Source organism: Pongo pygmaeus, chromosome 19 (assembly GCF_028885625.2).
Source record: "Pongo pygmaeus isolate AG05252 chromosome 19, NHGRI_mPonPyg2-v2.0_pri, whole genome shotgun sequence".
Taxonomy (NCBI): Eukaryota; Metazoa; Chordata; class Mammalia; order Primates; family Hominidae; genus Pongo; species Pongo pygmaeus.
Genome location: NC_072392.2, coordinates 8,675,157 through 8,699,050, shown reverse-complemented (window position 1 = coordinate 8,699,050; position 23,894 = coordinate 8,675,157). Strand labels below are relative to the sequence as shown.

General features: G+C 47.5%; 1 protein-coding gene across 4 annotated transcripts; it reads left to right on the top strand.

Moving 5' to 3' along the window:
* Nucleotides 1-478: 478 nt before the first annotated feature.
* LOC129016955 (speedy protein E4-like) lies at nt 479-23,403 on the top strand. Of its 4 annotated transcripts, none has more exons than XM_063657058.1 (8): nt 1,136-1,278; nt 1,375-1,722; nt 2,510-2,740; nt 3,562-3,620; nt 4,393-4,478; nt 6,495-6,663; nt 6,787-6,890; nt 7,757-9,127. In XM_063657058.1, the coding sequence occupies exons 2-7, from the start codon at nt 1,614-1,616 to the stop codon at nt 6,844-6,846; spliced, it is 714 nt and encodes a 237-aa protein (XP_063513128.1). In that variant the 5' UTR covers nt 1,136-1,278; nt 1,375-1,613; the 3' UTR covers nt 6,847-6,890; nt 7,757-9,127. The 4 variants fall into 4 exon arrangements, with proteins under 4 accessions (XP_054312786.2, XP_063513128.1, XP_063513129.1 ...); XM_063657059.1 differs by lacking the exons at nt 1,136-1,278; nt 3,562-3,620; nt 4,393-4,478; ... (1 more) ...; nt 6,787-6,890; nt 7,757-9,127 and adding exons at nt 16,777-17,007; nt 17,828-17,886; nt 18,659-18,744; ... (1 more) ...; nt 21,052-21,155; nt 22,022-23,402 and having other exon boundaries at nt 1,435-1,722; XM_054456811.2 differs by having other exon boundaries at nt 479-1,722; nt 7,757-9,133.
* Nucleotides 23,404-23,894: the final 491 nt, after the last annotated feature.

Here is a 23,894-nt window from a genome sequence, read left to right as displayed (position 1 = left end):
TTAATCAGAACTTTACGTGGTACAGAAGAGAAATGTTAATGGCAACAGAATATTGATCTTCTAATGTTTGAAAGCCTATTAAATAGGAGAGAAAGATGATTTTCTGTTTTGCTGTAAAAGGATCCAACCGGTTCTGATGGTTGAAAGCATTGTGAATGCGAAGGTCCGCTCAACGTAAGCAGAGTTTCCTAACAGTTGGACTTCCACAGCGACGGGATCTGCCTCTTCATTCAGTTGTGCCTTTCCCATCAGCGAGAGACTCCTAGGAGCCCATTAGGAAGCTGTGCCAGAACTCACAGGTTCTTTGGATGGTATCTGAGATAGTATCCAGCTCTTATATTTTTATTTGTTCTTAAAAAAATATTTTTGAGACTGAGTCTCACTCTGTCCTCCAGGCTGGTGTGCAGTGGTGCAATCATAGCTCACTGCAGCCTCAAACACCTGGGCTGAAGCAATCCTCCTGCCTCAGCCTCCCAAGTACTGGGACCACAGGTGTGTGCCATGATTCCTGATTACTTTGTTTATATTTTGTAGAGATGAGGTTTTGCTATGTTGCCCAGACGAATCTTGAACTCCTAACCTCAAGTGATGCTTCTGCCTTGGCCTCCCAAAGGAGTGAGATTATGAGCAGGAGCCCCTGGGCCTGGCTGAGATTTTTCCCCTTAGTCTTTTTATACACAGGATATTTTATTCATAAAATACATAAATAGTAGGAAAATTTTGGGGTCAAGTGAAATAGATATGTTGTAATAGTTGATATATAGACCAGAGTTCCTTAGCTGAACTGGAGGGGAAGGCTTTAGGTGATCCATGGATTCCCTGAACTTGTGGACACCATTGAAGATCTGTACGAAACCATGGACAGTCTCCTATGATTTTCATTACTCAAAATGTCTCTCGGACTCAAAGATGCCTGAGAGCAAAGGATGCGTGTTCCCCTAGTATAGGATCCAGGATAGTGACTAACAGTAAACATTCAGCAAAAACGCTTTGCCACATTGAGTACTTCGACGTAATGTCTCTATTCAACAAGTCAATGTACCCGGGATCTCCTGTATATGTTAACCTCACTCTTGGAAGATCTCATCATTCTGCTTACCCTAAATTTCCTTCCACCTTCCTCCCTCTCTCACCAGACTGGACTCTGAAACGGGAAGGAGAAGTGGGGAGGAGAGCCCAACATCCCTCAAGTTTAGAGTGGAGAGGACACAGCCTCTGCTGGGACAGGGAAAAGAGGAATGCGGAGACCCTGAGGATGCTTTTGGACAATGCTCAGAGGTTGGGACATTGCCAGGAGATACCGTTCACCCCAGATCTCCAAGAAAAGAGATCAGTCTGGCAGTTACACGTGTTTTTCTTCAAACTGGTTGCCAGGTTGGAACGACCGATGACATCAGAGATTCCGACTCTCCTGATTGGAAGGACCGGCCTCTGGGTGCTTGGGAGCTCAGGTGGACAACAGCAACTTCTCAGAACTGCTCTTCACTCCTAACTTCTCCCGAGCCTCCAGAAGAGAAACGCGCTCTTCTGGGTCCTAACGGAGTCCGGAAGAAGGCTTTGGACAGAACAGGGACTAGGTTCTGTGGACAGAAACAAAGCGTTTAGGAGAGATTATGGCCAGTGGTCAAGTGCACCCCCCGTTTGAGGAGGAGAGCCCCCAGCCTAGCACATCAGTGCGGTCCCCCGAGGTGGTGGTGGATGATGAAGCGCCAGGACCATCAGGTGAGGTGACTGGAGGGAGAAGCGATGGGAGATGATTGACTGAGGAGAGGGAAGGGGGCCAGTTACTGGGAACCTGGAGCACCTGAGTAGGGTGTGTGGGAAAGAAAGGAGGGACTCAGGAAGCCAAGGATCGGGGAAGGAGGGTGCAGGGAGTGGGGCCAAGCATGGCCACGTGGAAAGAAAGTCTGGGGAGCAATGAAGGGGGTCAGGAGATGCCCTCAGAAGATGAGAGAGGAAGGCCAAGATGGATGGATCACGAGGTCAGAAGATCGAGACCATCCTGGTTAACATGATGAAACACTGTCTCTACCACAAATACAAAAATGAGCTGGGCATGGTGGCGCATGCCTGTAGTCCCAGCTACTCAAGAGGCTGAGGCAGGAGAATCTTTTGAACCCAGGAGGCGGAGGTTGCAGTGAACCGAGATTGCGCCACTGCACTCCAGTCTGGGCAACAAGAGGGAGACTCCATCTCAAAAAAAAAAAAAAAAAAAAAAGAGAGAGAGAGAGAGAGGAGATAGAGCTCAAGGGAAGTTTTCCGTTTTTCTCCAATTGAAAGTTCTTATCGGTGATGAGGAAATGTTTTGAGGACAGAGAGCTGGAAGAATAGGGAGGTGAGGGAGAGGCAGATGGGGATCAGCAAAGGAGAAAGGTGGAAACATGGCTTGGAGAAGCCGACAGTCTGCAAGGCTGGGGAGGATGCAAGAGTAGTTTGAGGTTCCTGGGTCGGGGCGTCTAAGGTGATCAATGGCAGAAACATGACACCATGGCCTGGTTTATTCTCTCAGCCCCTTGGGTAGATCCCAGCCCCCAGTCTCAATCCCTTGGCCTGAAAAGGAAGATGGAATGGTCAGACGAATCCGAGGAGGAGCTGGAGGAGGAGCTGGAGTTGGAGCGCGCCCCTGAGCCCGAGGACACCTGGGTGGCGGAGACGCTGTGTGGGCTCAAGATGAAGCTGAAGCGAAAGCGAGCATCCTCCGTGCTCCCTGAGCACCACGAGGCCTTCAACAGGCTGCTTGGTAGGAGGATACCCCCAAAGAGCACCTCCAACCCTGTTCTTTTAAAAAAGTGGACTCTTTCAATAATCACACTTTCCCAGTAAGAAGAATATGCCCTCCTGGGGGGTGAGCGCTCCATGCGGGAGGAGGATGCTTAGGAGATAGAGGATTGGGCTAGTCTTAATAAAGGTCTGCACTTGAAATAAGAAGGCTTGGTTTCTAGCCAGGTGCAGTGGCTCATGCCTGAGATCTTGGCGCTTTGGGAGGCTGAGGCGGGAGGATCTGTTGAACTCAGGAGTTTGAAGTTGCAATGAGCTATGATTGCACCACTGCACTCCAGCCTGGTTGACAGGGAAAGACCCTGTCATAAAATAAATAAAAGAAAAGAAAAGATAAAAGAAAGCTCGGTTTCAGCTGTACCCTCTGAAACTCTATGTCTCTTGATGACTTTTCTAAACCTGAGTGTCTCCATCCGTGGAGGGGGATAACAAGGCCATGGGCACACCCAGCTGTGACTATCCCAGGAAGCAATGATGGGAATTCTGTTATGACTTCTGCGGTGGTCCCTTCCTGTCTGATGGGAGGACATCATGGCTTATTCATAGCTCTTCATCCTGTAGACTCTGACACCAAAGGCCTCCTTCGGCCTCTCCTCAGGGGAATCTCAGAGCGGAAGCCTCCCTCCTTGTCCAGTGAAAGTTCTTCTCTCTTCTCCCATCCACCTAAGCCTTGGCCACAATCCTGAGACTTCCCCCAGAGGGACACAGTTCTCCTCTCTGCTCTGTTGCTCCCACAGCAACCCTGTTCCGCTTCTCACCCTGACTCAGGCTCTCTTTTCACAGGGGATCCTGTCGTTCAAAAATTCCTGGCCTGGGACAAAGACCTGAGGGTGTCAGACAAGGTAAGTTTGTTCTCCACTCCACTGTGTTCCTGTTTTAACACACATCCTGGGGGAGGGTGCAGCGTCTAAACCCACAGTTGCTCTCCTCTCTCCCTCTACCATCTCCCACCTGCTGATTCCATACTCTTCGGCGCCCACGTTTTGATTTTTCTTTTTTCAGAAACAGGGTCTCGTTCTGTTGCCCAGGCTGGAATGCAGTGGTGCCAACATAGCTCACTGCAGCCTCAGCCTCCTGGGCTCAAGTGATCCTCCCGCCTCAGCCTCTCCAATAGCTGGGACTCCAGGCGTCAGTCACCGCCCCCAGCTATTCTAGGTCTTCTCATCATTTGTCAGCATCTCCCTCGGGGCTCTGGTAGCCTATTGCATAGTTGATGGGTGGCCGCTGCCTCTGCACAGGGTCCTTTGGAATCCAGGCCCTGGGCCAGTCTTGAAACTCCTGACCCCTATCCTCTCAGATCTTTGGGACAGTCCTTTACCCCAGCTCACCAAGACCCTCCTGACGTTAGCCACCCTAGACACACTCCCTCCAGTGATCCCATTGGAGCTCATCATCATGGGAGCATCACAGACCTCCCTTCCTCCGACTTCCTGGATTTGCAGCTGACTTTGAACACTCTCCACCCGCAAGCCCCCAATGAGCATAGTCACCCAACACTGAGGTTCCTTCTGTGATAGACAACCGCGCCCCAGCCCCTGTTCCCTTATCTCCACCATCTTCCTCTTCCAGGATGTGACCAACCTTTGTCTCTCTCTGTTCCCTTCTCTCCATCAGTATCTCCTGGCTATGGTCATAGCGTATTTTAGCCGTGCCGGCCTCTTCTCATGGCAATACCAACGCATCCATTTCTTCCTGGCTCTGTGAGTAGTTTGCTGCTTCCCACCTGTCAATATCCAACACCCTGGGACAGTGGACGAAGTGGGATTCCAACCTTCCATCTATTTTTTTACCCTATTTCTCCTCTTTACTCTGTGTATAAAAACGATAAGATTATACTATGGTGTTCTTAGTCTGTTCTTTCTAAAAACAAACACAAATGCAGTTGACAAATAGTAGAATCAAACAAAAGGAAACATAAACCCGTCCTAAGGGGAAAGGAAAGCCGTGGACACGACCCTGCTCCCCAAGCAAGCAGCCATTTCTGGTTCTCTCGTCTCTCTCCTTCCCATATCAACACCAAGTGCAATTTTCCATCCTCCTCCTCCAGGTTCCCATGACAGGGGCTGAAATTCAGGTCGTCCTCGCATAACACGGATCCATCATCAAATACTCCCTGCTGGGGCTTCCTGCGAGTCCTGCCCCAAGCCAGGGGGCTTCCTAGTGCTGCCTGAATAGCTTTCCAAAGCACAGCTCCCACCCCTTCACTGCCCACCTGAACAACTTCCTTAGCTGATTTGTCTCCAAATGGAGGCCCGGGTCCATAGGGCGAATTCAACCCTCTCTGCAATCCTTCTACCACCAAACCTGCCTACCATCTTCATGTTTCATTCTTTGCTTTCGCCACTCCTCCCAAATGCCCTCCACTCCATTTGGATTTTGTGTTTTCTGTCTGGATGTCCTGCACACATGTGGATCTGAAGGGAATGGCCCATTCCTTAAAGTCAGTTCAACCCCACAGCCTTTGCGATGCCTCCCTGATCTTCCAGCTTCTGCATCCCCACAGCACTTTAGTGACATCCTAGGATGATGTGACGTTTTGGATTCGTTTATCTGCCCTCCTTTTCCTCAAACCCATCAGACTAGACCCCTGTTGAAGGCAAGGTCTTGTCAAAATATCAAAGTTTTTGTTTTTGTTTTTACCAGGGACTTGCTCTGTCCCTCAGGCTGGAGTGCAGTAGCCCGATCGTAGCTCACCGCTGCCTCCGTCTCCCAGGCTCTAGTGATCCTCCCACCTCAGCCTCCTGAGTAGCTGGGACTACAGGTGCACGCCACCACATCTAGCCAGGTTTTATGATTTTTAGTAGAGATGAGGTTTTGCTATGTCACCCAGGCTGTTCTGGAACTCCTGGGTTCTCGCCTCAGCCTCTCAGAGTGCTGGTATTATAGACGTGAGCCACCCAATTAGCCAAAATATCAAAGTATTCCTGAAACACTCAGCACAATTCTTTTCATTTTGCAAGTACTCGTGTTATATTGACTCTATGGAATAATTCATATGGCATTTGCCTATAAGATAAATCTTCCCTTCTTTCCTTCATTCATTCATGTATTCATTTATTCAACAAAACCTTATGAAGTACATCATATGTGCCAGGGAATAGGAAGGATGAGAAGAGAGTTCGCAGCCATGCTTGTTGAATTCATGCGCCAAGATAAACAAAGCCCTCTAGTGGCCTTTTGGTAGGTGAGAGATGATTTACAGAAACACACCACTAGGTTCCTGTCCTTGGGGGCACTTATGATGGAGGGGGAAGACAGGTGTGTGCATACATGTCAAGGAAAGGGGGTGTGGGAGGAACAGGGATGGGGACTAGGATGAGGTGATGTCATCTGTCTTGTGTAAGGATGGCAGGACACACCCTTAGGATAAGACTTGGGTTGTTTTCCAATTCAGTTGGGGTCTTGCCATATTACCTAGACTGGGCTCTAACTCCTGGCCTCCAGTGATCCTCCTGCCTGGACTCCCAACGTGCTGGGATTCCAGGCGAGGGCCACCACTCCCAGCCACCACTTGGATCATCTCCTTCCTGAAGGTGTGAGAGGCGCCCTTAGCAGGTCTCTGTCCAGCGGGGCCTCCTGAGGAAGGCAGGGCTCTCTGCAGGGTGGCTGTTGGTGCTGAGCTGAGGACGCTCCCCGTACTCCTCTCTGGGAAACTGCCCTCAGGCAGGGGTCCTCCTGGTGGGGCCCCTGAGCAGCAACCTGATCTCTCTCCCCAGCTACCTGGCCAGTGACATGGAGGAGGACAACCAGGCCCCCAAACAAGACATCTTCTCCTTCCTCTACGGGAAGAACTACTCCCAGCGACCCTTGTTCCATAAGCTTCGATACCAGCTCCTCTGTTCCATGCGCTGGAGGACGTGGGTTTCCCCCGAGGAGATGGAGGAGGTAGGTGGGGCCATATGAGGAGGTGGGGGTGGGGAGGGGTGGGGTGGATTGGAGGCTGGAGGAGGGCAGGGAGGGGTCTTCCTGGGGAGTCCCTGGCTTCTCAAGTGGTGTGTGTTTTTCCAGATCCAGGCTTATGACCCAGAGCACTGGGTGTGGGCCCGAGAACGCACCCTCATTTCCTAGAGCTCTGGGGACATGGAGGCCTGAGGTCATCGGCCTGAGAGAAGGTACGTGTATATCCTCCGGGGTAAAGGCAGAATATTCTCATCTATCAAAAAATCCGAGGAACCCAACTGCTTGATCCGGCTTCAAGCCTGGTCAACATGGTGACACCTCATCTCCACAAAAAATACAACAATTAGCCGGGCGTCCTGGTGGGCACCTCTAGTCCCCACTACTCAGGAGCCTGAGGCGGAAGGAACACCAGAGCCCCATAGGTCGGGGCTGCAGTGAGCTGTGATTCTGCCACTGAACTCCAGCCAGGATGACAGAGTGACACGAGTGACACTCTTTCTCAAAAATGAGAATGCTACCTAGGTCCAGGGAGGTTCCTTATGGTAGACACACTTGAGTTACTGATTTGGGGAAAGGATTCGGTGAAGATTTGGTTGACATCTTGTGCAGCTAACCACATTTAGGACCAAGCATTAGACTTAAACATGAGAGATTAAGGTTTGGGATTAGGAATCTGGTCTGCTGGTTCCTGAGGTTGTCGTGTTAGACATGTTTGTAGCATGGTTAAAAGTTTAGATCTTCAGCAACATAAAAGGCCCCAAGTGTGATGAAGTCCAAAGCCACGTCCTCCAAGGGTGCTCTACTCCCTGGGTGGACCCACCCAAAGTCCTTGCTATGAAGCAGATCACTGGGGCTGACCTTGGGTATATTAAGTGATTCGTGGAGTCAAGCTCACGAAAGTGTGAGTACCAGAATCAAAAATGATGGTTCAGAATCAGGGTTTACAATAAAGGGTTAGAGATAAAATCGGATTTATACATTGCTCTGAACTCTAGTTAGGATTGACGTGGGATGGGAATAACCTTCCTGTCTAGAGATCTCCCTCCTTGAAGTGTGACATCCTCTCTCTCACTTCCAGAACACTGGGCCCAGGGGAGATGGGAATTTTCAGCAGGAAGTTGATCGCGACGCTAATGCCAGACACCAGGAAGGGATAGAGGAGCCTCCTGTGCAGATCATCTAGAAGAAGCTGGACTCTTCTAGAAGGGGCAAAATACCGTGACCAGGTTTTCCTCCTAGGAGCCATGGAGGTACTTCTAGGAGTCAGTGGAGGGAAAGTGAGAAACCAGGGGTGTTTCTGGTTCCACCCCTTCCTGCGGCAAAACCTCCCTTTTCACGTTGCTGAATCCCAGCCTCCCCTGGGCTGGAAGCTGGAGTTCCTGTTTCCTATGGACTTGGTTGCCACAGTCCAGAGCATTTGAAGGCACAGAGCAGGCGCTCAGATTGTCACAGAATTCTTTGTAAAATATGAAATTACTGCCATAGGATTTTAACAGATAGTTTAATAGATACTGTACATTTTATTGGTTTATTTTTCAAATGTTGGCCATACAATTATTACTAGGTTGATTTAAAAGAGTCTGGAGTTTTTGTAGTTTTGAAAACATGCTGTTCCTATAGAGTTCTCTGATGGTTGTTATATACACATAAATACAATTTAGTGTTCATTTTTAAGAGAGGATTCTTTTTATCGTAAATGTTTTCTCTTTAAATCGTTTTATCTATTATTACATGTGCTCCCGAAGCGAGCACTCTTGTTATCTATGATACTGACCTAATATATCCATTATATGTATAGCTAGGTGGTAGTTCCCCTACATTCTTGTAAATAGAAATGTTTATTTTCTGTTTAGTGTTTGTTACTGAATTGTGAGAATTCAGTTGTGATTTTTAACATGCCTTCCGTATACACTAACATGTCCAATATATACTATACATTTTGTTTATTTTGAAAATGACGGGCGTGGCATTATTACTACATTTATTTCACTAGTTTAGAAATACAAGTATTTTTTAAATGACACTGTTCTTATGAAGTTGTGTGATGGCTGTTACACCTGTTATATACATATAAATATAATTCTGTTTTCATTTTCAAGAGAGGATTTTTTTATCCTAAATGTTTTATTTTTAAATCTTTTTATCTGTTATTACATGTGCTGCTGAAGGGAGCACTGTCATTACCTAGTGTAGTTACATAATATATCTATTAGATTTATAGCTAGGTGGCATTTCCCAGAAATTCTTGTAAAAATAAATTTTTATTGGACGTTGAGTGTTTGTTATTGAATTGTGAGAATTCAGACATAATTTTTTAGCTTGTATTGAAAGGTTCGTATGTTACTTTAAAGAGGACATGTGTTTGAAAGGAGGACCGGAGCTGTGTGTTTCAAAGAGGACAGTGCAGTGCGCTGCCTGGGAAAATGCAATAAAGATGAAGTTTTCTCATCTTCACAATGACTGGGACCATATCGGTCTGGATTGCTTATTTGTTGTCCAATGACATTTTTGTTTAATGCGGTTTTAGTTATTTGAACAGATTTATTAACCCTGGAAAATAATGCTGAATCTTTTTTTTTCTTTCTTTTTTTTTTTTTTTTTTTTTGAGATGGAGTCTCGGTCTGTCACCCAGGCTGGAGTGCAGTGGTGCTATCTCGGCTCACTGCAAGCTCCGCCTCCTATGTACACACCATTCTCCTGCCTCAGCCTCCCAAGTAGCTGGGACTACAGGCACAGGCCACCACGCTCGGCTAATTTTTTGTATTTTTAGCAGAAACGGGGTTTCACCATGTTAGCCAGGATGGTCTTGATCTCCTGACCTCGTGATCCATCCGCCTCGGCTTCCCAAAGTGCTGGGATTGCAGGCACGAGCCACCTCCCCTGGCCCTTTATTTTTTTTATTTATTTAATTATTTATTTATTTATTTATTTATTTATTTGAGACAAGGATCTTGTCCCATTCCCCAGGCTGAAATGCAGTGGCTCAATCTCAGCTCACTGCAACCTCCGCCTCCCAGGTTCAAGCAATTCTCTTGTCTCAGCCTCCTGAGAAGCTGGGATTACAGGTGCCTGCCACCACGCCCAGCTAATTTCTGTATTTTTAGTAGAGGCACCATTTTACCATGTTGGCCAGGCTGGTCTCGAACTCCTGACCTCAGGTGATCGGTCCCCCTCGGCCACCCAAAGTGCTGGGATTACAAGCGTGACACACTGCATTCGGCCTATACAGTAAAACTATTTAAGAGAAGATGCAAATATCTCGGGTTAGTTAGTAGAAATCAAATTAATGAAGTCAATGAACTCTGAGGAGATGCTTGACAACACACAAGATAAGGTGGAGGAGGTTGCAAAGTGTGGATGTTTGCGTAACCACAAGTGTGGCTGAGCCTAGAACGCAGTTACTATTCCAGCACATGGAACCGTGAAGCTATTGTTACAGATGACCTTCATTCTACGACCCTCGTGTCGCCAGTACCATAAACCACATGCAAACGAGGCAAGTAAGATGTGGGAGGAATTTGAGAAGCGTTTGTGCAATGTCCAGGGGTGTACTTATAATGGGATGAACACAGGGAGTTAACAAGAGTCTGCACTGACCCTGAACACTCCAAACATTCTTGGGATGGCTGCATGCAGTGGCTCATGCCTGTCATTTCAGCACTTTGGGAGGCCCAGGTGGGCAGATGGTTTGAGCCCAGGAGTTCAAGACCAGCCTGGGCAACATGGTGAAACCACACCTCTATAAAAATACAAAACTGGGCCGGGAGCAGTGGCTCACGCCTGTAATCCCCGCACTTTGGGAGGCCGAGGCGAGCAGATCACGAGGTCAGGAAATCGAAACCATCCTGGCTAACATGGCGAAGCCCCGTCTCTACTAAAAAAAAATATATATATAAAAAAATTAGCCGGGCATAGTGGCATGCGCCTGTAGTCCCAGCTACTTGGGAGGCTGAGGCAGGAGAATCACTTGAACCTGGGAGGTGGAGGTGACAGTGAGCCTAGATCACACCACTGCACTCCAGCCTGGGTACCACAGAGTGAGACTCCATCTCAAAAACAGAATAAATAAATAAATACAAAACCTAGCTGGGTGTAGTGGTGCACACCTGCAGTCCCAGCTACCCAGGAGGCTGAGGTGGGAGGATTGCTTGGGCCTGGGAGGTCAAGGCTGCATCAGCCGTGATCATAGCACTGCACTCCAGCCTGGGCAACAGAGCAAGACCCTCTCTCAAAAAAAAAAAAAAATTCAAAACATTCTTGGGGACTGCAGGTCTGCTGTATCTATCTGCCAATGATGTAGTCACAGGTAAACAGACCGAATATTGCCCATGTCTCCTGTTTAGTGCCCTCTCTGCTGTTAGAGAATCCCAAGCCTAGAAGGAGGGAAAGCTAATTCTTCTGCTGACTTGGTGAATCTGCCTGTGTGACTGGCTCTTGGTCAGCCTGCCATGGATTGCTGCCTGAGTTGCCTTCCTGTCCCTTGCTGCGTCCGATGAGGGTCCAACCAATCCACTCAGAGGTATTAGGATGAGTAGCAGTAAGCATGAAAAATACAGGATTACTTTCCAGAATACGTAAAGACCTTCTATAAATCAATAAAAATGCAAAGCAACTTGATGTTTAAAATGCGCATGAAACATGAACAGGAGACTCACAGAAGAAGAAATGGCTGTATTCAGATGAGTAACTTCACCTATCAGACTGGCAAAATTTAAGAGATTGGTAATATACCATGTTAGTGAGTGTCTTAGTCAGTTTGTTCTGTTCTAACAAATTCTCATCGACTGGGAAACTCAAAACATTTCTTTCTCACATTTCTGGAGGCTGGGAAGCCCAAGATCAAGGTGCCAGGAGAGGCAGTTCTGGTGAGGGCCCATTTGCTGGTTTGCAGGCTGGAAATCTTAAACATTTCTTTCTCATAGCTCTGGAAGCCAGGAAGTCCAAGATCAAGGTGCCAGGAGAAGCAGCATCTGCTGAAAGTCAGCTTGCTGGTTTGCAGATGGCTGTCTTCCTGCTGCTCCCTCACATGGCAGAGAGCAAAGAGAGAGAAAGCAAGCTGTCTCTTTTGTTAAAAGGGCAGTAAAGCTATCATGAGGGTACCACCCTTAGGAGCTAATACATCCCAAAGGCTCTATATCCAAGTACAATTATATGGGAGATTAGGGTTTGATATGGTTTGTCCGTGTCCCCATTCAAATCTCAACTTGAGTTCTTATCTCCCAGAATTCCCACATGTCATGAGAGGGACCCAGGCAGAGGTAATTGAATTGTGGGGGCCGGTCTTTCCTGTGCTATTCTCCTGATAGTGAATAAGTCTCAGGAGATCTGATGGGTTTATCAGGGGTTTCCACTTTTGCTTCCCTTTCATTTTCTCCTGCCGCCACCACGTAAGAAGTGCTTGTCACCTCCCGCCATGACTCAGGCCTCCCAGCCATGTGGAACTGTAAGTCCAATTAAACCTCTTTTTCTTTCCAGACTTCGATATGTCCTTATCAGCAGCACGAAAATGGACTAAGACAGGGTTTCAACATACGAATTTTGAGGGGGGCACAGATTCAGTTCACAGCAGCGAGGATGCAGGGAAATGAAGACTCTCTACGCTTTGGGTTGGAATTTAAACTTGTAAATTAGACTTGTAAAGTCTTCAGAGACTCACATATGACTTGCGAGATCAAGGCTGTGCTCTGGCAGCTCTCTCACCAGTGGCAAAAAACGGAAAAGCATCGTTTCCATTGGATATCCTGCTACAGAATGAATTTTCACATTGAACATTTAATTTCCCATTTAAATCAATCCATCTGGAATTTGATTTGTATATGTCTTTCTATTTTCCAAATAATGAACTAGTTGTGCTAGCACCACTTGTGGCATAATCTCTACTTTCCGTACTGGGATATGCCGTGACAGCATTTAATACATTCCTATACAATCTTGGGTTTATTCTGAACTTTCTATTCTCTTTATTGTATCAAGGATCATAAACTGGGACACTGTAACCCGTTTCAGGCCTCCAGATCCAGATTTGTGTTTGGTCTTGTTTTGGTTTTGGTCAGAAGTGTCTTTGAAAATTGTGAATTTTCATGCCTTTAGGCAACTCACAAAGTCAGGCCTATCTTAGAGCAAGATACTTGCCCAAGCCCTTAAAGCACTTGAGGTTTTTTGGCTGGAGTGACGCTAGCAACATGCTGTTGTAACACTTTCACTTTAGAACACATTTTGCTGTCTGGCAGTGGACATTCCCTCTCATTCTTCTTTTGTGATGGTTCCTTAAGTACTCAATTCTCTAGATAAACTTTTACATTGTTTTCTCAACAGCTGCGGGGGGAAAAGCTCTCTGAGATTTTGATTGCAATTGCATTAAATTCCCAAATTCATTTGGATTGAATGTACAGCTTTACCATATTGAAACATCATTTAGACATTTTGTAAGTCTCTATTCAGTTCTTTTATATTCTCAGTTAAAATTTTTAGGGTTTCTTCTTTTAATTGAGATGCGGTCTCACTCTGTCACCCAGGCTTGAGTGCAGTGGCGCTAACTCGGTTCACTGCAGCCTTCGCCTCCCAGGCTCAAATGATCCTCCCACTTCAGCCTCCCGAGTAGCTGACAGTACAGGCAGGCGCCACCACACCCAGCTAGTTTTTTCTACTTTGGTGGAGACAGGGTTTCGCCAAGTTGCCCAGGCTGGTCTTGCACTCCTGCGCTCAAGCAATCCTCCTGCCTTGGCCTCCCAAAGTGCTGGAATTACAGTTGTGAGCCAATGTTAGGGGGCTTGTCGACCAGCATAAAGGGGCCTTGGAGGCTGCTTCAGAAGTTCCCACTAAGCCAGGGATACAAAGCCTGGTGACAGCCCTCCCGTGTGAGGCCCAGGTCTTACTTACCTCGCTCAAAAAATCTTTCCTGCTCATTTCATTTGAGAGTGATTTTGCTTTCTTTGGGATCTCTGTTGCGCTGCCCCACCCAGAGAGTTCCAAATCTGAATGGACTCCAGTGATGAAGTTCAATCAGCCCCCACTTCAGTCCTTTGGAATTAGAATCTGTGGGGCTGGGTCCTGGCATCTGTATCTTAATGTTCCTAGTTGAGATCCTTAGGCTGAAAGGCTGGTATTTGCAAAGCACTTCTTTTCCTCCAAACTCAGCCTCCGAACTAGCTGGGACTACAGGTGTGTGCCACCACACCAGGCTGATTTTAAATATTTTTGGAGCGACGGAGTCTCACAACGTTACTCAGACTCGTCTCCAACTCCTGGGTTCAAGTGATTCTCCAGCCTTTGCCTCCAAAAGTGTAGGGATGACAGGCATGAGCCACCATGCCCAGCCAATAAAGCCCCTTCTGTTTCACTCTAATGATATTTTTGGTGCATACCTAACAGCCATTGTTGTATTCACCTGCATCACTGAAGGAAAAGAGAAGGGGAGAAGTGACAGTTTTGTTTTTCCCTGAACATATCAGATGAAACCTGGACTGTTTAGCTCATTTTTGGACAATGTATTCACGTAATTTAAGATGGCTGCCTTATTGTAGCCTGTCTACAGAAGGTGCCTAGAAGACAGAGGAATATGCAAAACTGGCTTGAAGAGTGATTAATCAGAACTTTACGTGGTACAGAAGAGAAATGTTAATGGCAACAGAATATTGATCTTCTAATGTTTGAAAGCCTATTAAATAGGAGAGAAAGATGATTTTCTGTTTTGTTGTAAAAGGATCCAACCGGTTCTGATGGTTGAAAGCATCGTGAATGCGAAGGTCCGCTCAACGTAAGCAGAGTTTCCTAACAGTTGGACTTCCACAGCGACGGGATCTGCCTCTTCATTCAGTTGTGCCTTTCCCATCAGCGAGAGACTCCTAGGAGCCCATTAGGAAGCTGTGCCAGAACTCACAGGTTCTTTGGATGGTATCTGAGATAGTATCCAGCTCTTCTATTTTTATTTGTTCTTAAAAAAATATTTTTGAGACTGAGTCTCACTCTGTCCTCCAGGCTGGTGTGCAGTGGTGCAATCATAGCTCACTGCAGCCTCAAACACCTGGGCTGAAGCAATCCTCCTGCCTCAGCCTCCCAAGTACTGGGACCACAGGTGTGTGCCACGATTCCTGATTACTTTGTTTATATTTCGTAGAGATGAGGTTTTGCTATGTTGCCCAGACGAATCTTGAACTCCTAACCTCAAGTGACGCTCCTGCCTTGGCCTCCCAAAGGAGTGAGATTATGAGCAGGAGCCCCTGGGCCTGGCTGAGATTTTTCCCCTTAGTCTTTTTATACACAGGATATTTTATTCATAAAATACATAAATAGTAGGAAAATTTTGGGGTCAAGTGAAATAGATATGTTGTAATAGTTGATATATAGACCAGAGTTCCTTAGCTGAACTGGAGGGGAAGGCTTTAGGTGATCCATGGATACCCTGAACTTCTGGACACCATTGAAGATCTGTACGACGAACCCATGGACAGTCTCCTATGATTTTCATTACTCAGAATGTCTCTCGGACTCAAAGATGCCTGAGAGCAAAGGATGCGTGTTCCCCTAGTATAGGATCCAGGATAGTGAATATCAGCAAACATTCAGCAAAAACGCTTTGCCACATTGAGTACCTTGACGTAACGTCTCCATTTAACAAGTCAACGTACCCGGGATCTCCTGTATATGTTAATCTCACTCTTGGAAGGTCTCATCATTCTGCTTACCCTAAATTTCCTTCCACCTTCCTCCCTCTCTCAACAGACTGGACTCTGAAATGGGAAGGAGAAGTGGGGAGGAGAGCCCAACATCCCTCAAGTTTAGAGTGGAGAGGACACAACCTCTGCTGGGACAGGGAAAAGAGGAATGCGGAGACCCTGAGGATGCTTTTGGACAATGCTCAGAGGTTGGGACATTGCCAGGAGATGCCGTTCACCCCAGATCTCCAAGAAAAGAGATCAGTCTGGCAGTTACATGTGTTTTTCTTCATACTGGTTGCCAGGTTGGAACGACCGATGACATCAGAGATTCCGACTCTCCTGATTGGAAGGACCGGACTCTGGGTGCTTGGGAGCTCAGGTGGACAACAGCAACTTCTCAGAACTGCTCTTCACTCCTAACTTCTCCCAAGCCTCCAGAAGAGAAACGCGCTCTTCTGGGTCCTAACGGAGTCTGGAAGAAGGTTTTGGACAGAACAGGGACTAGGTTCTGTGGACAGAAACAAAGCGTTTGGGAGAGATTATGGCCAGTGGTCAAGCGCACCCCCCGTTTGAGGAGGAGAGCCCCCAGCCTAGCACATCAGTGCGGTCCCCCGAGGTGGTGGTGGACGATGAAGTGCCAGGACCATCAGGTGAGGTGACTGGAGGGAGAAGCGATGGGAGATGATTGACTGAGGAGAGGGAAGGGGGCCAGTTACTGGGAACCTGGAGCACCTGAGTAGGGTGTGTGGGAAAGAAAGGAGGGACTCAGGAAGCCAAGGATCGGGGAAGGAGGGTGCAGGGAGTGGGGCCAAGCATGGCCACGTGGAAAGAAAGTCTGGGGAGCAATGAAGGGGGTCAGGAGATGCGCTCAAAAGATGAGAGAGGAAGGCCAAGGCGGACGGATCAGGAGGTCAGAAGATCGAGACCATCCTGGTTAACATGATGAAACCCTGTCTCTACCACAAATAGAAAAATGAGCTGGGCATGGTGGCGCATGCCTGTAGTCCCAGCTACTCAAGAGGCTGAGGCAGGAGAATCATTTGAACCCAGGAGGCAGAGGTTGCAGTGAACCGAGATTGCGCCACTGCACTCCAGTCTGGGCAACAAGAGGGAGACTCCATCTCAAAAAAAAAAAAAAAAAAAAAAAAGAGGGAGAGAGAGAGAGAGGAGACAGAGCTCAAGGGAAGTTTTCCGTTTTTCTCCAATTGAAAGTTCTTATCTGTGATGAGGAAATGTTTTGAGGACGGAGAGCTGGAAGAATGGGGAGGTGAGGGAGAGGCAGATGGGGATCAGCAAAAGAGAAAGGTGGAAACATGGCTTGGAGAAGCTGACAGTCTGCGAGGCTGGGGAGGATGGAAGAGTAGTTTGAGGTTCCTGGGTCGGGGCGTCTAAGGTGATCAATGGCAGAAACATGACACCATGGCCTGGTTTCTTCACTCAGGCCCTTGGGTAGATCCCAGCCCCCAGCCTCAATCCCTTGGCCTGAAAAGGAAGATGGAATGGTCAGACGAATCCGAGGAGGAGCTGGAGGAGGAGCTGGAGTTGGAGAGCGCCCCTGAGCCCGAGGACACCTGGGTGGCGGAGACGCTGTGTGGGCTCAAGATGAAGCTGAAGCGAAAGCGAGCATCCTCCGTGCTCCCTGAGCACCACGAGGCCTTCAACAGGCTGCTTGGTAGGAGGATACCCCAAAGAGCACCTCCAACCCTGTTCTTTTAAAAAAGTGGAATCTTTCAATAATCACACTTTCCCAGTAAGAAGAATATGCCCTCCTGGGGGGTGAGCACTCCATGCGGGAGGAGGATGCTTAGGAGATAGAGGATTGGGCTAGTCTTAATAAAGGTCTGCACTTGAAATAAGAAGGCTTGGTTTCTAGCCAGGTGCAGTGGCTCACGCCTGAGATCTTGGCGCTTTGGGAGGCTGAGGCGGGAGGATCTGTGGAACGCAGGAGTCTGAAGTTGCAACGAGCTATGATTGCACCACTGCACTCCAGCCTGGTTGACAGGGAAAGACCCTGTCATAAAATAAATAAAACAAAATAAAAGATAAAAGAAAGCTCGGTTTCAGCTGTACCCTCTGAAACTCTATGTCTCTTGATGACTTTTCTAAACCTGAGTGTCTCTATCCGTGGAGGGGGATAACAAGGCCATGGGCACACCCAGCTGTGACTATCTCAGGAAGCAATGATGGGAATTCTATTATGACTTCTGCGGTGGTCCCTTCCTGTCTGATGGGAGGACATCATGGCTTATTCATAGCTCTTCATCCTGTAGACTCTGACACCAAAGGCCTCCTTCGGCCTCTCCTCAGGGGCATCTCAGAGCGGAAGCCTCCCTCCTTGTCCAGTGAAAGTTCTTCTCTCTTCTCCCATCCACCTAAGCCTTGGCCACAATCCTGAGACTTCCCCCAGAGGGACACAGTTCTCCTCTCTGCTCTGTTGCTCCCACAGCAACCCTGTTCCGCTTCTCACCCTGACACAGGCTCTCTTTTCACAGGGGATCCTGTCGTTCAAAAATTCCTGGCCTGGGACAAAGACGTGAGGGTGTCAGACAAGGTAAGTTTGTTCTCCACTCCACTGTGTTACTGTTTTAACACACATCCTGGGGGAGGGTGCAGCGTCTAACCCCACAGTTGCTCTCCTCTCTCCCTCTACCATCTCCCACCTGCTGATTCCATACTCTTGGGCTCCCACGTTTTGATTTTTATTTTTTCAGAAACAGGGTCTCGTTCTGGTGCCCAGGCTGGAATGCAGTGGTGCCATCATAGCTCACTGCAGCCTCAGCCTCCTGGGCTCAAGTGATCCTCCCACCTCAGCCTCTCCAATAGCTGGGACTCCAGGCGTGAGTCACTGCCCCCAGCTATTCTAGGTCTTCTCATCATTTGTCAGCATCTCCCCCGGGGCTCTGGTAGCCTATTGCATAGTTGATGGGTGGCCGCTGCCTCTGCACAGGGTCCTTTGGAATCCAGGCCCTGGGCCAGTCTTGAAACTCCTGACCCCTATCCTGTCAGATCTGTGGGACAGTCCTTTACCCCAGCTCACCAAGACCCTCCTGACATTAGCCACCCTAGACACTCTCCCTCCAGTGATCCCATTGGAGCTCATCATCATGGGAGCATCACAGACCTCCCTTCCTCTGACTTCCTGGATTTGCAGCTGACTTTGAACACTCTCCACCCGCAAGCCCCCAATGAGCATAGTCACCCAACACTGAGGTTCCTTCTGTGATAGACAACCGCGCCCCAGCCCCTGTTCCCTTATCTCCACCATCTTCCTCTTCCAGGATGTGACCAACCTTTGTCTCTCTCTGTTCCCTTCTCTCCATCAGTATCTCCTGGCTATGGTCATAGCGTATTTTAGCCGTGCCAGCCTCTTCTCATGGCAATACCAACGCATCCATTTCTTCCTGGCTCTGTGAGTAGTTTGCTGCTTCCCACCTGTCAATATCCCACACCCTGGGGCAGTGGACGAAGTGGGATTCCAACCTTCCATCTATTTTTTTACCCTATTTCTCCTCTTTACTCTGTATATAAAAACGATAAGATTATACTATGGTGTTCTTAGTCCGTTCTTTCTAAAAACAAACACAAATGCAGTTGACAAATAGTAGAATCAAACAAAAGGAAACATAAACCCATCCTAAGGGGAAAGGAAAGCCGTGGACACGACCCTGCTCCCCAAGCAAGCAGCCATTTCTGGTTCTCTCGTCTCTCTCCTTCCCATATCAACACCAAGTGCAATTTTCCATCCTCCTCCTCCAGGTTCCCATGACAGGGGCTGAAATTCAGGTCGTCCTCGCATAACACGGATCCATCATCAAATACTCCCTGCTGGGGCTTCCTGCGAGTCCTGCCCCAAGCCAGGGGGCTTCCTAGTGCTGCCTGAATAGCTTTCCAAAGCACAGCTGCCACCCCTTCACTGCCCACCTGAACAACTTCCTTAGCTGATTTGTCTCCAAATGGAGGCCCGGGGCCATAGGGCGAATTCAACCCTCTCTGCAATCCTTCTACCACCAAACCTGCCTACCATCTTCATGTTTCATTCTTTGCTTTCGCCACTCCTCCCAAATACCCTCCACTCCATTTGGATTTTGTGTTTTCTCTCTGGATGTCCTGCACACATGTGGATCTGAAGGGAATGGCCCATTCCTTAAAGTCAGTTCAACCCCACAGCCTTTGCGATGCCTCCCTGATCTTCCAGCTTCTGCATCCCCACAGCACTTTAGTGACATCCTAGGATGATGTGATGTTTTGGATTCATTTTTCTGCCCTCCTTTTCCTCAAACCCATCAGACTAGACCCCTGTTGAAGGCAGGGTCTAGTCAAAATATCAAAGATTTGTTTTTGTTTTTACCAGGGACTTGCTCTGTCCCTCAGGCTGGAGTGCAGTAGCCTGATCGTAGCTCACCGCAGCCTCCGTCTCCCAGGCTCTAGTGATCCTCCCACCTCAGCCTCCTGAGTAGCTGGGACTACAGGTGCACACCACCACATCTAGCCAGGTTTTATGATTTTTAGTAGAGATGAGGTTTTGCTATGTCACCCAGGCTGTTCTGGAACTCCTGGGTTCTCACCTCAGCCTCTCAGAGTGCTGGTATTACAGACGTGAGCCACCCAGTTAGCCAAAATATCAAAGTATTCCTGAAACACTCAGCACAATTCTTTTCATTTTGCAAGTACTCGTGTTACATTGACTCTGTGGAATAATTCATATGGCATTTGCCTATAAGATAAATCTTTGCTTCTTTCCTTCATTCATTCATGTATTCATTTATTCAACAAAACCTTATGAAGTACATCATATGTGCCAGGGAATAGGAAGGATGAGAAGAGAGTTCGCAGCCATGCTTGTTGAATTCATGCACCAAGATAAACAAAGCCCTCTAGTGGCCTTTTGGTAGGTGAGAGACGATTTACAGAAACACACCAGTAGATTCCTGTCCTTGGGGGCACTTATGATGGAGGGGGAAGACAGGTGTGTGCATACATGTCAAGGAAAGGGGGTGTGGGAGGAACAGGGATGGGGACTAGGATGAGGTGATGTCATCTGTCTGGTGTAAGGATGGCAGGACACACCCTTAGGATAAGACTTGCGTTGTTTTCAAATTCAGTGGGGGTCTTGCCATATTACACAGACTGGTCTCTAACTCCTGGCCTCCAGTGATCCTCCTGCCTGGACTCCCAACGTGCTGGGATTCCAGGTGAGGGCCACCACTCCCAGCCACCACTTGGATCATCTCCTTCCTGAAGGTGTGAGAGGCGTCCTCAGCAGGTCTCTGTCCAGCGGGGCCTCCTGAGGAAGGCAGGGCTCTCTGCAGGGTGGCTGTTGGTGCTGAGCTGAGGACACTCCCCGCACTCCTCTCTGGGAAACTGCCCTCAGGCAGGGGTCCTCCTGGTGGGGCCCCTGAGCAGCAACCTGATCTCTCTCCCCAGCTACCTGGCCAGTGACATGGAGGAGGACAACCAGGCCCCCAAACAAGACATCTTCTCCTTCCTCTACGGGAAGAACTACTCCCAGCGACCCTTGTTCCATAAGCTTCGATACCAGCTCCTCTGTTCCATGCGCTGGAGGACGTGGGTTTCCCCCGAGGAGATGGAGGAGGTAGGTGGGGCCATATGAGGAGGTGGGGGTGGGGAGGGGTGGGGTGGATTGGAGGCTGGAGGAGGGCAGGGAGGGGTCTTCCTGGGGAGTCCCTGGCTTCTCAAGTGGTGTGTGTTTTTCCAGATCCAGGCTTATGACCCAGAGCACTGGGTGTGGGCCCGAGAACGCACCCTCATTTCCTAGAGCTCTGGGGACATGGAGGCCTGAGGTCATCGGCCTGAGAGAAGGTACGTGTATATCCTCCGGGGTAAAGGCAGAATATTCTCACCTATCAAAAAATCCGAGGAACCCAACTGCTTGATCCGGCTTCAAGCCTGGTCAACATGGTGACACCCCATCTCCACAAAAAATACAACAATTAGCCGGACGTCCTGGTGGGCACCTCTAGTCCCCACTACTCAGGAGCCTGAGGCGGAAGGAACACCAGAGCCCCATAGGTCGGGGCTGCAGTGAGCTGTGATTCTGCCACTGAACTCCAGCCAGGATGACAGAGTGACACGAGTGACACTCTTTCTCAAAAATGAGAATGCTACCTAGGTCCAGGGAGGTTCATTATGGTTGACACACTTGAGTTACTGATTTGGGGAAAGGATTCAGTGAAGATTTGGTTGACATCTTGTGCAGCTAACCACATTTAGGACCAAGCATTAGACTTAAACATGAGAGATTAAGGTTTGGGATTAGGAATCTGGTCTGCTGGTTCCTGAGGTTGTCGTGTTAGACATGTTTGTAGCATGGTTAAAAGTTTAGATCTTCAGCAACATAAAAGGCCCCAAGTGTGATGAAGTCCAAAGCCACGTCCTCCAAGGGTGCTCTACTCCCTGGGTGGACCCACCCAAAGTCCTCGCTATGAAGCAGATCACTGGGGCTGACCTTGGGTGTATTAAGTGATTTGTGGAGTCAAGCTCACCAAAGTGTGAGTACCAGAATCAAAAATGATGGTTCAGAATCAGGGTTTACAACAAAGGGTTAGAGATAAAATCGGATTTATACATTGCTCTGAACTCTAGTTAGGATTGACGTGGGATGGGAACAACCTTCCTGTCTACAGATCTCCCTCCTTGAAGTGTGACATCCTCTCTCTCACTTCCAGAACACTGGGCCCAGGGGAGATGGGAATTTTCAGCAGGAAGTTGATGGCGACGCTAATGCCAGACACCAGGAAGGGATAGAGGAGCCTCCTGTGCAGATCATCTAGAAGAAGCTGGACTCTTCTAGAAGGGGCAAAATACCGTGACCAGGTTTTCCTCCTAGGAGCCATGGAGGTACTTCTAGGAGTCAGTGGAGGGAAAGTGAGAAACCAGGGGTGTTTCTGGTTCCACCCCTTCCTGCGGCAAAACCTCCCTTTTCACGTTGCTGAATCCCAGCCTCCCCTGGGCTGGAAGCTGGAGTTCCTGTTTCCTATGGACTTGGTTGCCACAGTCCAGAGCATTTGAAGGCACAGCGCAGGCGCTCAGATTGTCACAGAATTCTTTGTAAAATATGAAATTACTCCCATAGGATTTTAAGAGATAGTTTAACAGATACTGTACATTTTATTGGTTTATTTTTCGAATGTTGGCCATACAATTATTACTAGGTTGATTTAAAAGAGTCTGGAGTTTTTGTAGTTTTGAAAACATGCTGTTCCTATAGAGTTCTCTGATGGTTGTTATAGACACATAAATATAATTTAGTGTTCATTTTTAAGAGAGGATCCTTTTTATCGTAAATGTTTTCTCTTTAAATCGTTTTATCTATTATTACATGTGCTCCCGAAGCGAGCACTCTTGTTACCTATGATACTGACCTAATATATCCATTATATGTATAGCTAGGTGGTAGTTCCCCTACATTCTTGTAAATAGAAATGTTTATTTTCTGTTTAGTGTTTGTTACTGAATTGTGAGAATTCAGTTGTGATTTTTAACATGCCTTCCGTATATACTAACATGTCCAATATATACTATACATTTTGTTTGTTTATTTTGAAAATGATGGGCGTGGCATTATTACTACATTTATTTAACTAGTTTAGAAATACAAGTATTTTTTAAATGACACTGTTCTTATGAAGTTGTGTGATGGGTGTTACACCTGTTATATACATATAAATATAATTCTGTTTTCATTTTTAAGAGAGGACTCTTTTTACCCTAAATGTTTTATTTTTAAATCTTTTTATCTGTTATTACATGGGCTGCTGAAGGGAGCACTGTCATTACCTAGAGTAGTTACATAATATATCTATTATATTTATAGCTAGGTGGCATTTCCCAGAAATTCTTGTAAAAATAAATTTTTATTGGACGTTGAGTGTTTGTTATTGAATTGTGAGAATTCAGACATAATTTTTTAGCTTGTATTGAAAGGTTCGTATGTTACTTTAAAGAGGACATGTGTTTGAAAGGAGGACAGGAGCTGTGTGTTTCAAAGAGGACAGTGCAGTGCGCTGCCTGGGAAAATGCAATAAAGATGAAGTTTTCTCATCTTCACAATGACTGGGACCATATCGGTCTGGATTGCTTATTTGTTGTCCAATGACATTTTTGTTTAATGCGGTTTTAGTTATTTGAACAAATTTCTTAACCCTGGAAAATAATGCTGAATCTTTTTTTTTTCTTTCTTTTTTTTTTTTTTTTTTTTTTTTTTTTTGAGATGGAGTCTCGGTCTGTCACCCAGGCTGGAGTGCAGTGGTGCTATCTCGGCTCACTGCAAGCTCCGCCTCCTATGTACACACCATTCTCCTGCCTCAGCCTCCCAAGTAGCTGGGACTACAGGCACAGGCCACCACGCTCGGCTAATTTTTTGTATTTTTAGCAGAAGCGGGGTTTCACCATGTTAGCCAGGATGGTCTTGATCTCCTGACCTCGTGATCCATCCGCCTCGGCTTCCCAAAGTGCTGGGATTGCAGGCACGAGCCACCTCCCCTGGCCCTTTATTTTATTTATTTATTTATTTATTTATTTATTTATTTGAGACAAGGA